A 15,291-nucleotide genomic window follows, 5' to 3' on the forward strand; every position below is an offset into this window, starting at 1 on the left:
GTGCCCATGGGGTATTGGCCCAGAAAGCTTCACAGGGAAGGAGCTGGGCCTCACCAGGCAGAGGAAGTGGGCAAGGGCCTCAGAGTGTGCCACAGGGGAAGAGGAGGGCAGGGTTCTAAAGGGAGAGGTCCCAAGTGGGCCAGTACGAGGAGGGAGAGAGGGCAGAGGGAGCTGGAGCCGAGAGGAGTTGGGGCTTGGCTTCGAGATAGAAGGGTTAAGGAAAACCAGGTTGAAGAATGAGACCTGGTTTACAGCAGTTGCGACTTGGGGGAAGGGGGCTGCCAGGTTGCCGCCTTGTTGCCTGGACCACCATCCCTCCCCCACACCTGAGACAGGAAGGACAGAAGCGGCCAAGGGTCTCAGGAAGGCCCATTTATTCCAAGGGCGCAGAGGCGCTATGGCTTACAGGGCAGACAGCGGTGTCGGTGGGTTTCAGGGCAGAGGCTGTGGGGTCTACTGGGGAACTTCAAGCAGGTGCTGAGCCCAAAGCCTGGGGTAGGCTCCCGCACAGCCCCATTCCCCAAGCACGGGGGCTGTGGCACAGGAACAAGGGGCCTGTCCAGGGGCTGTCCTCAGGGGCAGGGGCCTCCATCCTCGGGCCCCTCGGAGAGCCCAGGCCCTCTGGAGTTGTAGGACAATAGGGGGCTTGGCCTAGTGAACCCCCACACTACAGAAGGCAGAGATGGAGCCGAGGGAAAGCTCCTACAGCCACAGCTGGCCTTCCCCACCTCACCTGAAGTCCCCTCAAACAGCCTGCCCACCCCCTCCTCTGTCCCAGGAAGTCTCTGGGACTCCCACCAGGGATGGCTGCTGCGGGGAGGGGGGGGGAATGGTTGGTAGAGAAAGGTTTGTTTTATTGCAATTATTTAGAGAGAATGTCCTGGTGGGGGCGGGTGCTCTGGTATTAAGTGGAAACATGTGTGGAGCTGTAGCTCCTTTTGGAAAAAAAGCAAAACCACAAATTCCTTCAAGTGAGCAGGCCCAGGCAGAGCAGCAAGGGCCCAGCCCCTAGGGTCACTGCTGCCTCTCCCTCCCTCCCTGTCTCTCATACTGGGAGCTTGCTCTCCCCAGTCTGGCTGCCACATTCCCCCAGCACCCGTGGGGGGATGAAGACAGGGACCCACTGGGATGTCAGCTGATTCCTGGGTGGTGGATGGGACCACCACGGCTTCTGGAGCGAGGATGCGCCTCCTCCAGTCCACTGAGGTTTGGGGAGCTCTGGTCTGGGCCCAAGAGGCAAGACCCAAAGTCCGCGCAGGGAGGAGGCCTGGGTCCAGCAAATGGATAGGGAGGGGCTCAGAAATTGCTGAAGATCTCACGCTTCCGGTTCCAGTCCATCTGCGGTGCCCGCTTGTTGACCCGGGTGGCTCGCGCCTTCTCCTTGGCCTCAGCCGCCGTAGGGCTCAGGTGGAGGCCACTCTCCTGAAAAGGGTCGTGCTTCCAGATGCTGCCGTCCTGGAGGTGGGCAGGTGGCCAGAGTGAGCCCTAGACCCAAGCCCCCAGACTGATGACCCTTCCCAGGAAGCTCACACCAGAGGCCACCTGGTGGGGCTGAGGCAGCAGGTCCAGGAGGGCTTCTTGGAGGCAGTGACCCCACTGCCAAGGTTGAAACCTCCACAACCACCCCAAAGGTCTTTCTGGCCCTCCCCAGAGTGTAAGCACAGCAGAAGATGTGAGTGGACATTTGCTACCTCATCGTCCTTGTCTAAGCCAGGCAGATCGCTTCGGGACGAACACGCTGAGCCACCATTGAGCTGGGAAACCAAGGGCAAGGCGTAGCTTCAGGGGCCCTGCCCAGGAGTCACTGGTGTACACACATACACACACACATGCATACACACCAGCCCAGAGCTGCATTTACACCTCCATTTGGCAGTGGGTACTGAGCCTCTACTACACTCCAGGCCCAGTGTAGGCAGGACGCTGGACACTGAACAGTGAACAGGCAGGTGGCCTGACCCTGTCCGACTCACAATAGCGCGGGGCATTGTTTTGAAATATGAATCATGGGGCATTGTTTTGATATATGAATCACCCACATGAGTGCCGCCTGAGACAAAGCTGAGGACAGATTCTTGAGACTGAGACTCCGGGTAACCAGGCACAGGCAGTCAGAGGGAACAGCAAGGGCAGCAGCCCTGGGCCAGAGGTGTTGGCTTGCTGTCTGGGGCTGGGGTGTGGCTGACCCAGGACAGGATCCACAGGGGACATTAAAGCTGGGAGTGTTGGAGCCAGATTGAGTGTCGCAACCTCAAATATACAAGGACAGAGATGGAGTTCTAGTAGGCCTGGGGACTCCCAGAGGGCACCCCCTGAGATTTCCTGGACCCACCCTGTCCACTTCCACCCACCCTCTCACCTGGGCAGGGCTGGTCCCATTGGTGACTGGTGATGGCAGTGGACCTGTGGGGATAGTGTGTCAATGGCTGCCCAGCTCCCGCGCTCCACCCCAACCCAGGCCTCCTTGTTCCCAGGCCCCCAGGACGGCAGCCCACCTTCTACATGCTCTTCAGTGGGTGTGACCCGCAGCCTCTTGAAGTGCTCATCTGTTTCAGGGTCCACCACCAGTAGCCGGGCCTCATCCTCCCGTGCCTTGATACTGGCGACCACCTCTGCATGGCGCAGTCCCTCTACATTCTGCCCATTCACCTGCCACCAGCAGCACGGGGACAGCACTGCCTGAGGGCAGGTCCCCACAAGCCCCCCGAAGCTGCTTGGCTAGATGTGGCATCAAATATTCATCAATGCTGTCACCAGCCACGGCAGCAAGAGGAATGCCAGCTCAAATTCCCAGAAAGTCCCCTCCTCCCAGGAAGGCCCTGAGGCCCAGACACAAACGGAGGATGCAGGCACAGACATGCACACGGAGGACACAGGTATAGAGACGCACATGGGGTACCTGACACCCCAAAGCCTCAGCAAAGGGTACCTCGATGAGTCGATCCTGGGCTCGGAGGCCAGAGTGGGCAGCGGGTGAGCCTGGGTCCACTGAGCGAATGTACTGTCCTGGCCGGGACTTGTCACTGTGCAGGTTGAACCCGTAGCCCTGGGGGCCCTTTCGTAGGTGGCAGAGCCTAGGGCGAAGCTCTCTCGGAGGCCCATTGACATCCTGCAGGCACATGGGGTTAGGGGTCAAGTTCCAGCTCTAATCTCCCATCCCCGAGGCCACTGACATTACCCTGAGGCCTCTGACCCCCAGCATGCAGCACAGCAATGCTGGTGGGCAGGAGGGAGCCACACCCCTACACTGGGTATCAGCACCTGCCCAGTGGCAGACAAACACTGTGCACCCACACCCCAGGGGCCCCATCAGGCTGCTCGTGACTGAGCTCCAGCTGTGACATCTTGGGCAGCCTTTGTTCCCAAAACCCAAAATGACTTCTGATGGGGCTAGGGGCCTTAGAGATATTGCAAGAATCAACAGGCTCAAAGACAGTGCTGAGTCTATGGCCATACCACCCTGAACGCGCCCGATCTCGTCTGATCTCGGAAGAACAGTGCTGAGCACAAGCCAGGGTTCTAAAAGAGGCCAGGTGAGACCAGCTGCCACTCATCTTGCTGTCCCAGCTGGCTGTCTTTGTGGGCCCAGCCTGCCAGGGGTCCCCTCTCCCTCCTCTCCCCCCTCTCCATGAGTGTAGGGCTCGCAGAATCCTAGGCTTGGGCAGTTTTGTTTTCTCTCCCATAGGGACGGTGGCAGTCCTCCTGTGTTTGCTTTCACATTCCAGAGCAAGCTGCAGCCACCCCCACTCACACCCCCACCCCTACCCCCACCAGGGCCAGAGACAGGGATGCCAGGCTGGGGCTGCTAGGGCTACGGCAGGAGTCCAGTGAGAGGACCGAGGGAGGGGCCTGCCTGCCTTCCTGCCCTCCCTGCTGAAGGTTCCCTGAGGGTCCCCCATCCACATCCCAGGGCCCTGTCTCGCTTTACCTCTGGCATCCTGCAGTAGGGCTCTGGGCCAGGGAGCCGCGTGGGCAGGGGCCAGGCCCCAGGATCCCCACCCAGCCGGGGCCTGGGGCAGTGACCACAGCGCTGAGTGCCCAGCGGCTACTGGTGCTCAATTAAACATGGCGGTGGCCAGAGTGAGCAGGCAGGCAGGCAGCAGCTCAGGTTTCCCAGGACGCTCAAGGCTAGAGTGCCCATGCAGGTGAGAGTATTAGGGGTGAGAGTGCTCACCAGGCCCCTCCCTTACAGGTGGTGGAGGGACCCTGGGCCAGGCTGGGGGTGGCACTGAAGGGAAGGCCCTTCAGTGCTCAGGGAAGGTCTCCAGGCTTTGGGCACCTGCCCCCCACCCCCGCAGCCCAGGTCACCCTCTGAACCACTCTACTCTCCAAGCTTAAAACCCAGTTCAAAACCCCAAATCTGACTGTGAATGCTCTGATCTGCCAGCTGGTGGCCACCTAGCCGTGGGACCAACAAGACTCTTTCCTCACAGGGTGGGTGCCTTGCTCTAAGGTCAGGGCCTTCCTACCAGTCAGAACACCTTCTTCCTGTCCAGCCTATATCCCGCCTCCAAGACCCCTTCCCTGACACCCCGAAAGCCTACCCACAACCCCCTGGGAATTCCCACTGCAGGCTACCATCTGGTCCCAGAACCCCAAGAACTCCAGGGACAGAACTGCTGCTCTTCAGTTCCCTGGGGGCTGGGCTGAGCAACGTGGTTTGCACAGGGGGGGCTGCAAGACCCCAAATTCTCCAGAGCCCCACTATACAGACTCATGTCTTCTCCCAGACACACCCAGAGGTACAAGCGTGCAACTCTGAGGAGGGCCTACACATCCCCAGAGGCGCCTCTCTGATACAGGCTGTCAGAGCATGATGCCCCAAAGGCTGTGTGACAGCAGAGCCAGGGCCACGCATTGAACCTGGAAGTGTGACCTGACCACACCTGGAATGTGGACATGGGCCCAGGTAGCAGAGGCACATCCATATTCAAAAAACCAGACAGCGGGGCAGAAGTAGGTTCACAGTTGTTCACATAGAAAATACAATAATGAAGAAGCAATACAACAAAGAGACCAGACAGCCAAGCAGATGCTCACAAACACGCTACGCGGACACACGAGATAGGCCGTACTTATAAAAGAAGGGCCCAGTGGCCCCTTCCCATGCCCTCCACAGTAACCTTCAGGGAGGGGTCTGTCAAGGTCCCAAAAGGGGAAAGGATTTGGGGGAGCATCGATTTGGGGGGACATCCAGAGCCATAAGGCCAAGCTGAAGTCACATCGGGGTGCAGGACCATAGTGGCCATCCCTGCCTCAAGCCAGAACAGCGGCCCCTCGTCACACAAGCGGCGAGATTTCTCCTAATGTCTAGCCTAAATCCCACTCCTTATGAGAAACCGGGGCCCACAGGGCACCAAACCAGGCACCAGACCCTCAAGCTGAGGGGCTGCAATGCAGTGACCCAGCAGGGAGGCCCCGCAGAGAGCAGGCAACAGTGGTCCAGAGGGGGTGCAGGGCCAGTGCATTGCTCGCATTCCTCACTCCCTGCCCTGGCTCAGAGCACTTCCTGCCCTCTCCCAGCCAGGCCCTTAGGCTCCCACGGCTCCCACGGCTCCCAGCAGGGCCGCCCCAGAACTGGACAAGCCCTAGCCTCTGAGCTGTGCCTGTAGCCAGACAAAGAGGCTGGCATATGCAGATACCCCAGGGCCAGGCTGTGCCCCCCCAGATGGTGACTCAGCCCTGGCAGAGAAAGGCCCCATTGTTGTTCAGGGTCCAGCTTGTTCACACCAGGGTCCCCTCTCCTGACCTTGGGGAACGCAAGCTAAACAGGCTGCTGGGGTCCTCCTCACTGCCCACCCTGACCCACTCCACCTAACCTGCACAAACCCCAGGGATGGGCTCCGTGGAGGGGTTCCTGGGACCAGGGCGGGTGGTGTGGAATTCCAGGAGTGGGCCATGGAGGTGGACAGAAGTGGCAGGCGGTGAGCATCCAGCTGGAGTGGCCTGAGCTCCCTGACTGGCCCAGGCTGCCACCCCATTTATCCACATCCCACTGAGGCCCAGGATCCCCGGGGACAGGTGGGGTATAGGGCTGAGTCACTCTGGGGAACAGGGTGGTGACTGAGCCCCCTCCCTTACTCACGCTCCAGCCGCCCCCCCCCCCCCCACTGGTTAGATTTCCGTCCAAGAAGGGAAGGAAGTTGCTGGACAGCCCTGCCCTGCTCCCAGGACTCAGGGTTGGGGAGACAGGGAGATAAGGGAGGAACCCCGGCCCCAGAATAGAAGACAGTCCTGCTGTGGTTCACAGGGTGGAGGCGGGAGCAAGGAGCCCCAGAAGCCCTCTTGTAAGACAAGCAGTCACCTCCTACAGGACTCTGTTACCTCACTCACTCTCAGCCCCCAAGGGCCTCCACAACTAGAGAATGGGGCACAGGCTGCTTGTGAGAAAAAGAAGGGCCCTGGGTCCACCAGTGCCCCCAGCTGGCACCGCTAGCTAGTTGTCCTGGCTCTGTTTGGAGGCTGTCCCCTTCATCACTATCAGAATCAGCTGCACTGCAGATGCGGCCACCCCTAGCCCTGTCTGATCTGGGGCTGAGTCACCACTGACAAGGCCCAGACAGCCCCCAAAAGGAGGAGCCGGCCACAAGAGTGTCCTCCCCTGCCCCACCGCTCCCCTCCCAGCCCCAAGACGGGAGGTAACTGAGGCTGAGAGGACATAAGTGACCTGCAGGGCCCTGACTCCAGCTCAGCCCTTACCTCCCAAGGGCACCAAAGGTGGGCCCTTCATCCCACCCGCTTTCTCCTATCCTCTTAGAACTCAGCCCTGCCTGTGAGCATCGCCCCCTGGGCCCAGCTCCTCCTTTTGATGCTCTGAGCTCAGCCAACAAAACTGGGGGTCTCTGTTCCCTAGGCCTCCCCTGACCTTCTGGGGTCCCTGTCTCCAGGCCAGCCCAACCACAAAGGAACCTGCCGGTCAGGACTCACTCTGTTCCTCTAAAAATATACACCCAGAGGAAGCCCCCTCCCAGGGCTTCCTGCGGCCCCAGAGCCTGAAATAGCAGGGGGGGAAGAGGCTCCACCCAAGGACAAGGTGGGCCACCCCATCCTGAAGATAAGGCTTGAGGGCGAGTTTTTCCACAGGAAGGTGAACTCAGCCATCTGTGTCTAAATCAATGGACAAACGCCTAGGGGAGGGGTTCTTGGAGACGGGTGAGTTGCCCAGGAAGGAAGGAGGCTTCAACCCTTAGGGCTGGGAGGGGCCCTGCCAGCGCACCACCTCAGGATCCCCCTGAAATCACAAATCTGATGCTAACACCCCCCTATTCCAGCCTTTGGTAGCCCCAGGGCAAATGCCAACAAGGCCAGGCAACATGGCCCTGAGACAACCCCCGGCCCCTAGAGGTGCTCTATCTTTGATTACCCAGGGACAACCCCCAAGCCCAGATACCTAGAAAGTGATGGAACAGCACCCCACACCGTCCCCAAATTCTGTCCCAGCTCTTCTGGCCTGGTGGGAGGCAGGGGAGCAGGGCAGCAAGAAGAGGGGATTTCCCCAATCCTATAGACCACCAGATGAGGGCTCAGCTGAGTCTCCTAGGCTGTCCCCCACCACACGCTGCCCACAGAGGGCCACCAATCTCCCAAGGCCTTCACAGAACAAGCAGGCTCCTAGAGACAGACACAGGGACAGAGCTACAGAGAGACACCAGACACAGGCACAGGCACAGAGCTGGGCATACTCAGTCCCAGGACATTCCAGCAGCCCCTCCCTGGGTTGGGTTCCTCAGCCCCTAGGCCAGTGAGGAGGCCTTGTCAGAACGGCCCCTCCCTAGAGCAGGTGGCTCCAAGCATGGGGGAGAAAAGCTGGGGGCCAGGCTGTCCTCATTCTACCCATCTTAAAACAGTCTGAGGACAGAAAGAGTGTGGCCAAGAGGGTAGCCATGGGGGGGGGGGGGGGGGGGGCTTTGAGAGGCAGAACAGACTGAGACAGTACTTCTGGAGGTGACCAGAAACAGAGACTGCCATCAAGAGACCAAGATGGTTCTGGGAGAAGCCAGTGTGGTCCCAGAATCTGCCATACCTTCTGGCCATCCTTGGAGCCAAGGCTGCCTGCATGTGTCCAGACCGCCTTTGGCTCCCAGGGGTCATGAGCGGGTGGAAGCCCTCGCTGGGCCATCTCCTCGGTGCAGGTCAACTGCCGCCGGCGCAGCTCCTCGTCCGTCTCCTTGTCGACTACCAGCAGCCGGGTCTGCCCTTCCACAGCCTTGATCCTCTGCACCACCTGGGACAGGCAGGTGGTAGTGGGTCAGCAACCAGTTCTCTGGGCAGCACATGGACAGTGGCACCACCCAAAGCTGGCGGGGCTCGTGGGCAGGCGGCTGGCCTATTAGGGGTGGGTGGCTGGACCAAGAGGCCTGACAGCTCCACCCCCCACCCCCAGGCTCCAGCAGCTCCCTCCCTCCTCTCCTGGGAGTCCTGACACTAGGGCTCAGGCTGCAAAGGTTGCAATGTGGTCCCAGGGCCTTGCTTCAGACCAGGGTCTTCTCCAGGAAAGGGATGGGAAGCTGTGCAGTCAGGCACCTATCTGTTTCTGGGTCTGTTTCTCAGTCTAGGTTTGAAAGAGAGAGAGGCATCTCTCTGGGTGTATCTATGCCCATTTCTGTCCTTAGTGGTGGAGCATCAGAGTCTAAACAGCTGTCTCATGGCCTTCCGTTTGCTCCAGACAATGACCCATTCCTGCTGGACCTGCAGAGCGGGGAAGCCCTGGGTTCCTGTGGCAAGGCTCCTACTTAAGTACCACACATGATACTGTAAGCAGAATTTGGTGGAGGCAGGGAGAAGCAGGTCCACCTGTGGGACAAGTATGCCATGTGACCATCTGTGTGTCTACGCAGGTGCCTGTGAAATATCTACAGCATGTGGGTGACCATGGGGCATGCATGCCAGTGTGTGACTTCAGGAGAAAGAGCATAACCCACTGGGCATTGGGGTAGGAAGGGTAACATCCCCACCCCTACCCTAAGACCTGGGGAGGGCAGATGGGGGACCCCCATCAGCTGCTTGGCAAAGTCAACAGAGAGAGAAGGGTCTGAACCAGACCCATGTTTTCCTGGCCCTCTTTCTGTCCCTCCACTCTCCCTGTGCAGCAGGATCCCAACACCCTACTACTACTAGAATGTAGTACCCAAAGGTGTCACTCGGCATCCCCAAACATCAGTTTTCTCATCTGTAAGATCGGAGCTGTAACTGTACATCCTCCCTCCTGGGGCAGTGGGAGGGTCCCATGGCTCCTATGTGTGAAGTTACTAGACCAGCATCCAGAAGCTTAGGACAAGCAGAGGCAAGGGTGACAGCGCCTATTAAACAGTGGCCAGCCCTGGCCGGTTGGCTCAGCGGTAGAGCGTCGGCCTAGCGTGCGGAGGACCCGGGTTCGATTCCCGGCCAGGGCACACAGGAGAAGCGCCCATTTGCTTCTCCACCCCTCCGCCGCGCTTTCCTCTCTGTCTCTCTCTTCCCCTCCCGCAGCCAAGGCTCCATTGGAGCAAAGATGGCCCGGGCGCTGGGGATGGCTCTGTGGCCTCTGCCTCAGGCGCTAGAGTGGCTCTGGTCGCAATATGGCGACGCCCAGGATGGGCAGAGCATCGCCCCCTGGTGGGCAGAGCGTCGCCCCTGGTGGGCGTGCCGGGTGGATCCTGGTCGGGCGCATGCGGGAGTCTGTCTGACTGTCTCTCCCTGTTTCCAGCTTCAGAAAAATGGAAAAAATAAAATAAATAAATAAATAAAATAAACAGTGGCCAGATGTCACCTTTACCAACCCCTCCTTGTAGCCTGTCAAACCAAGCCCTCTGGTTCTAATGCCCACCTTCCTTCAGTAAACAGCCTTATCAGGTTGACATTCTGGGTGGGGCAGGACAGCAGACAGATAGACAGACAAGGGCTTAAACCCAGCCAAGGAACAATATATTAATCTCTAGGTCCCAGGGCTGGGAACCCAGACGGGTCATGGACGCACAGGTGCTGAGGGGACACAGAGGAACCTGAACAGAGTGGCCGAACCCAAGCCAAGTGAGTCACTGGCCAGTGAGAGATGGACACCCCCAGGGGTCAGAACTTGTAGAAAGGAGACCCCGCCCTCCCGCTGGCCTTCATCTCCAGCTGCAGGAAGCAGGGACTGCAACCCCTGACCCCTGTGTGGCCAAGCGGCCTCCAAGGAGAGGAATGTGCTGCCACTAGCAGTGGTTTCTGCTGGGAACCAGGCAACATCAGCCAGGACACCCACGAGAACACCAGCTACCAATACACACTGACAACTACACATGGCCAGGCGGGTCAACACACAGACCTAGACACACACACAGCGCAGCTCACCCAACATCCAGGCATACAGCCCTGTATATTTTCATACACACAGTCCAGCTCTCACACACACATCCAACACATTGCAGTTCACATACACATGTCCAGGTGTGCAGATCTGTCCACACACATACACACCTAAGGTGAAGACTTGAATATACATGTACACACAGCTTAGGCGACACACACTCACGGATGTAGGCATGCACACAGATGTGCCCTTACTATGACACCACCCCCCAAGGTACACAGCCAGTTACGTGTGCGCACGCACATGGGTGACCTCCAGAGGGGTCTGCACACTCAGACATACCCAGTTGTGTACACACACAGGAAAGCACCCACAGCACTCCCTTGCATGGAGACTCCCCAAGGTGCCCCACATCTCCATACTTGGCACACATTGAGGCCAGAAAGATCCAAAAGATCCAGAGAGGAGCTAAGGAGCCGCAGTGCGGGCCCCTCCCTGCCAGGATTTCCCGCCCCGCGATACAGGACCGAGCTTGGGGGCGGGGGCGGGAGCTAGGAAGGAGGCCCGCAGCTGCAGCCTCCCTGACTACGTCCCCCACGTCCGGGCGGCGGGGGGCCCGCAGGCCCTGGTGCGACCCCCTCCTGGCTAGGAGCAGGTAGCCAAGGCCTGGGCGCCAGCAGCGCCGGGTCGGGTGGTCGTTGGAGCCTCCGCGAACGCGCTCCCGGGGAGGGGCCCGGCGAGCCGGGGCGGGGCGCAGGCACCCACCTGGTGGTGCGTTTCGCCCTCCACGTTGACGCCGTTGACTTCGACCAGGCGGTCTCCAGCGCGCAGCTCGGCCGCCTCGGCCGGGGAGCCGGGCTCCACGCGCCGGATGAACTGCCCGCGACGGCCCTTCTCGCCGTGCAGGTGGAAGCCGTAACCATGCTCGCCACGCACCAGGCAGCACAGGCGCGGCCGCAGCGGCTCTGGTGTGGCCATGGCGCCGGCTACTCACCGGCCGGCCACGGGCTGGCTTCCGTGGCTCCCGCTCGGCTCCCGTCGCCTCAGGCTTGGGCTGGAGCTCCGGCTGCGACACCGCCCCCGCACCGCCCCTTCCCCGCCCCCTCCGCCCCCGCCTTGGGTTCAAGCTTTCCTGGCTTCGCCCCTGTCTCGGCACCCTGCCAGCCGGAGGAGCCCAGGGGAAGGCTGCAGGATCAGGGGTCCCCAATCATAGGGACCCTCTCTGTCTCACCGCCACTCTGGGCAGTCTCCTTGACATTAGCGCCTTTGCCTCCTAGTCCAGCCACATTTATTGAGCACCTACTGCATGCAGGGCACTGCACCGAGATAGCCTCTTTAGGTGGGAGAGTGATGAAAGAAAGGGTCCTAGGGCAGAAGGAGCCCCACATGGACAGAGGGTAACAACAAGGGCCACAGTTCTGCCCACCCACCTTGGGAAGCACCACCAGCACCACTGTCTATATATATGGATCCCTCCAGCACCCACAGCTGCTCTGGCTCAGCAGAGTCCCAGGATGGTCCAGGAGACAAAAAGTGGAATTTGAAAATGACATGACAGTAGCCCCTCCCTATCTATGGGAGGCCAGTGGCTGAGTGACTCCCTGGCCCACCCCAGGAGTGTTTGCCCCTGCCTGTGCTGTGTGTGTCCATTAAACATTCCCCCTATCATTCCCTCCCAGTGCCAGGGCCTTTCATTATTGGTCATTGAAAAGCAGGGTAAGGAAATAGGCTTGTCTGGTTGTGAAGAGGGGGTCTTGGTTTTTGCTACTCACCCCACCTGTCCTGACCTGGGATGAAATGTGCTGACGACTTTGGCCTCTGAGCTCTGGCCTGTGGTCAGCACTCCTAGGAGCTGTTTACACGAGCAGGAACCCGTTTATCTCCCACCTCTGCCCCCAGCCCTACCCTCCCTCCATCGTCCCTCTCAGTGTACTCCTCTCCAACACATACCTGGTTCCCCGGAGTCAGGCACAGCCAACCCAGACAGTTCCCCATGAAGGCAGGAGCAGGCTCTGCTCAGGCCTAATCTTGCTATTTCTTCTCTCTCCAGTGCCCTCAGCCTGGGCTCCCAGCCCCCACCCAAGCAGAGGGCCCGCCTCTGGGCAGCCTCCTGGGCCAAAGCCCCTTGGGTTTCCACACCCCAGCTGCTGCCCCTAAAAGCCACTTAGGCCAAAGCTGCACTGATACTCCCCCACCCCCACCTTTAAGTTCCTGGCTGGTGCTGTTGTAGGCTCCCATCTGGCTGGCCACCTCCATCAGTGTGCCCGTCCAGAGGCTGCCTGGTGACTGGCTTCCCTGCACTCAACCTAATGCTGCTGCACCTGGAGGCTGTGAGGATGGGTAAGGGCTGCGAGGTCCATCACATACCACTTCAGGGGGTTACCTCGGAGCAGTTAGGATCACCCAAGACCTTCCAGTCTGTAGCGTTGGAGCCACACCAGAGTTGAGGGAGGTGGATGAATGGGAGACCACTAAACAAGGTAGAGGCCCTGGGTCCCCTGGGTCAGAAAGCTTGGAACCCTGGCTGGGTAGCTTAGTTAGTTAGAGCGTTGTCCTGATGCACAGAGGTTTCTGATTCCCTCCCTGGTCAGGGCACATATAGAAACAGATTGATGTTTCTATGTCTCTCTCTCTCCCTTTCTCACTCTCAATCAATATATTAAAATTTTTTTAAAATTGGTCAGTAAATAAACAATATGGCAAAATATTAAAAAAGAAAACTTGGAGACCTCCTCCTCACTCCCTAGGACAGTAGCTCCTGATCATTCTTGAGCCCTTTTACCTTCTATAGCAAAATACTTGGTCTGTGAGTCAAGGATGATGGAAACAACACAGCTGGAGGGAGGGTCAATGGGGCATGTGGTCACAGTCAGGGGTCCAGCACAAACGTTTCTTTATCCCAGAATAACAAAGGGGCCCCAAAGCCGGAAAACACCAGGGAAGGTAACAGTAACAAAGGGGGTGGGTAACAAAGGAAGTGGGTAACAATCACAAATAAATCAAGACCCAGGGAAAAAGTTCAGGTAAAAATTCCTAAGGATGAACAGGATTAAGTGAGAGGGAGCAGAGTCAGTGTGGAGGGCCTACAGTAACAGCCCTGAGAGTAAGGGTGACCAGCAGCTTTCCTGGACAAACTATCCCTGGCGCTTTCTCCAGCTTCGAGTTTCGGGCACTGTGATGAAAGTGAGAGGCGCAGAAAGAGGCAAAGACAGAGGACTAGAAGTGTGCACGGAAAAGTGTCCGGGGGCTGTGAGCCGTTTGAGGTTGCAGGGGAAGAAGTAGGGAGGGTAGGTAGACGGTGAGGCTGGCAACAGACGGTAAGGAAGTCAGGCTGTAGGTAGTCTGGACGGTACCCTCCACCGCCCACGCCCTCACCCACTCCTGCTGGCTGCTTAGCTACGCGGGCCTTGCGACGCGAGGAGACCTTTCGGTGCTTCCTCCCCCCGGGGAGTCGAAGGGACCACTTTGGATGAGGGGGCTTTCCTCTGTGGTTTGAGCCCAGCTCCCTGCAGCAACACCCCAACGATGGGCGGGGCCTGGGCGGCGACTTGGGGTGTGGCAGTGGGCAGAGGCCTGGTCACAGTCTGAAGATGGGTTCGTGCCTGTCTGCGGGGTGGCGCCTTTATTCTACTACCTGGGAAATGGCCCACAGCTTGCTCAGCCCGAGCCGCCTCCCTCGCTAAAGGGCATTAATGGCCCCGCGGGATAACCAGGAGCCCAGGTTTAGGGCTCCCCCTCAGACGACACCAGGCCTCTCTTCCGAATCCGAGAGGACAGAACCGTGAGTATCAGAGAGGCGCCGGAGACCCACTGAGGACTTCGGGCGGCCGTGTCCCGCCCACCCTGCTCTGGTCCCGCCCACGACCCACCCACCCCCGGTCCCTCCCATCGCCCGCGGCGCGGAACAGGGTTGTAGCCTAGACGTGCAGCCGCGCGGTGCCACCTGCTGGCTCCGTATGGGACTGCACTGCTCCAAGGGCTGCCCCAGACCCCACCCCTCTGGCTCCGACTCAGAAGTCCTGCCGATATGGGAGTTGATGCTTCCAGCTCCTCCCTCCTTCTCTCTCTCTGTCTCTCCCTCTCCTCTCTAAAATAAATAAATAAATTTTAAAAACTAAAAAATAAAGAAGTCCTGCTGGGTGGGGATTGGAGCGAGGTGGGCGCCTTAGGGGTGATGGCAATATAGAGATATAGGGGTGCCATGTGGGTAGTAGGCAGAGAAGTCGAGCCTCAGCCGAGCCCCTAACTGGCTATGTTCCCTCACCCTGTACCTAGCCCCAACCTCCAGACTGGGGTATCTAAAGCAACATGAAATTTGGCCTTTCTCCAAGGGTTCCAGCACTTGTGACCAAATATTTGCTGATCACTTGGTGTTAAGCGCTGGTGAGCACCAGGGAAACATCTCTGAGACCCACGGAAACAGGGATGGTGAAGGGAAAGGAAGGCCCAGGGTTGGGGCAGGCCCAAGGAGGGGCATTTAAGCTAGGCTGGAGCCCAGGAGTCCTTCAGGGTGGACCGTGGGGCTATTCTGGAACCTGTTCAAAGTGTCTTCAGGCTGTGTGGGGAGGGGAGGGAGCAATGAGAGTGGGGGACAGGTCCAGTCCTGTGGCCCAGACCCAGAGATAGATTTCACCCCACCAATGGTGGGGACCTCTTTTAGTATGTACTGGTTGTGACAAGGTTAGGAAACTCATGGATTTGTTTTGTTTTGTTTTGTTTCAAGTGAGAGGAGAGGAGATAGACTCCCACATGCACCCTGACCGGGATGCACCCAGCAGCCCCTGTCTGGGGCCTATGCTCTGCCCATCTGGGGCTGATGCTCACAACCAAGCTATTTTTAGCTTCTGAGGCAGTGGCTCCAGGGAGCCATCCTCACCCCCCAGGGAAAACACGCTGGAATCCATTGAGTTATGGCTGCTGGAGAGGAAGAGAGAAAAAAAAGGGGGAGGAAGAGAGGTGGAGAAGCAGATGGTCGCCTCTCCTGTGTGTCCTGACCAGGAATCAAACCGAGGACTTCTGCA

General features: G+C 58.9%; 1 protein-coding gene across 3 annotated transcripts; it reads right to left on the minus strand.

The window, feature by feature from the left end:
• Positions 1–1,151: 1,151 nt before the first annotated feature.
• Positions 1,152–11,329, minus strand: NHERF2 (NHERF family PDZ scaffold protein 2). Of its 3 annotated transcripts, XM_066275265.1 has the most exons (7): positions 11,036–11,329; positions 8,024–8,224; positions 2,930–3,109; positions 2,496–2,649; positions 2,360–2,403; positions 1,692–1,754; positions 1,152–1,455 (listed from the first exon to the last, which is right to left on the minus strand). In XM_066275265.1, exons 1-7 carry the CDS (start codon positions 11,246–11,248, stop codon positions 1,297–1,299), a joined length of 1,014 nt encoding a protein of 337 aa, XP_066131362.1. In that variant the 5' UTR covers positions 11,249–11,329; the 3' UTR covers positions 1,152–1,296. The 3 variants fall into 3 exon arrangements, with proteins under 3 accessions (XP_066131362.1, XP_066131364.1, XP_066131363.1); XM_066275267.1 differs by lacking the exon at positions 1,692–1,754; XM_066275266.1 differs by lacking the exons at positions 1,152–1,455; positions 1,692–1,754 and adding an exon at positions 1,800–2,250.
• Positions 11,330–15,291: the final 3,962 nt, after the last annotated feature.

The sequence above is a fragment of the Saccopteryx bilineata genome, chromosome 4, assembly GCF_036850765.1.
Source record: "Saccopteryx bilineata isolate mSacBil1 chromosome 4, mSacBil1_pri_phased_curated, whole genome shotgun sequence".
Lineage (NCBI taxonomy): Eukaryota > Metazoa > Chordata > Mammalia > Chiroptera > Emballonuridae > Saccopteryx > Saccopteryx bilineata.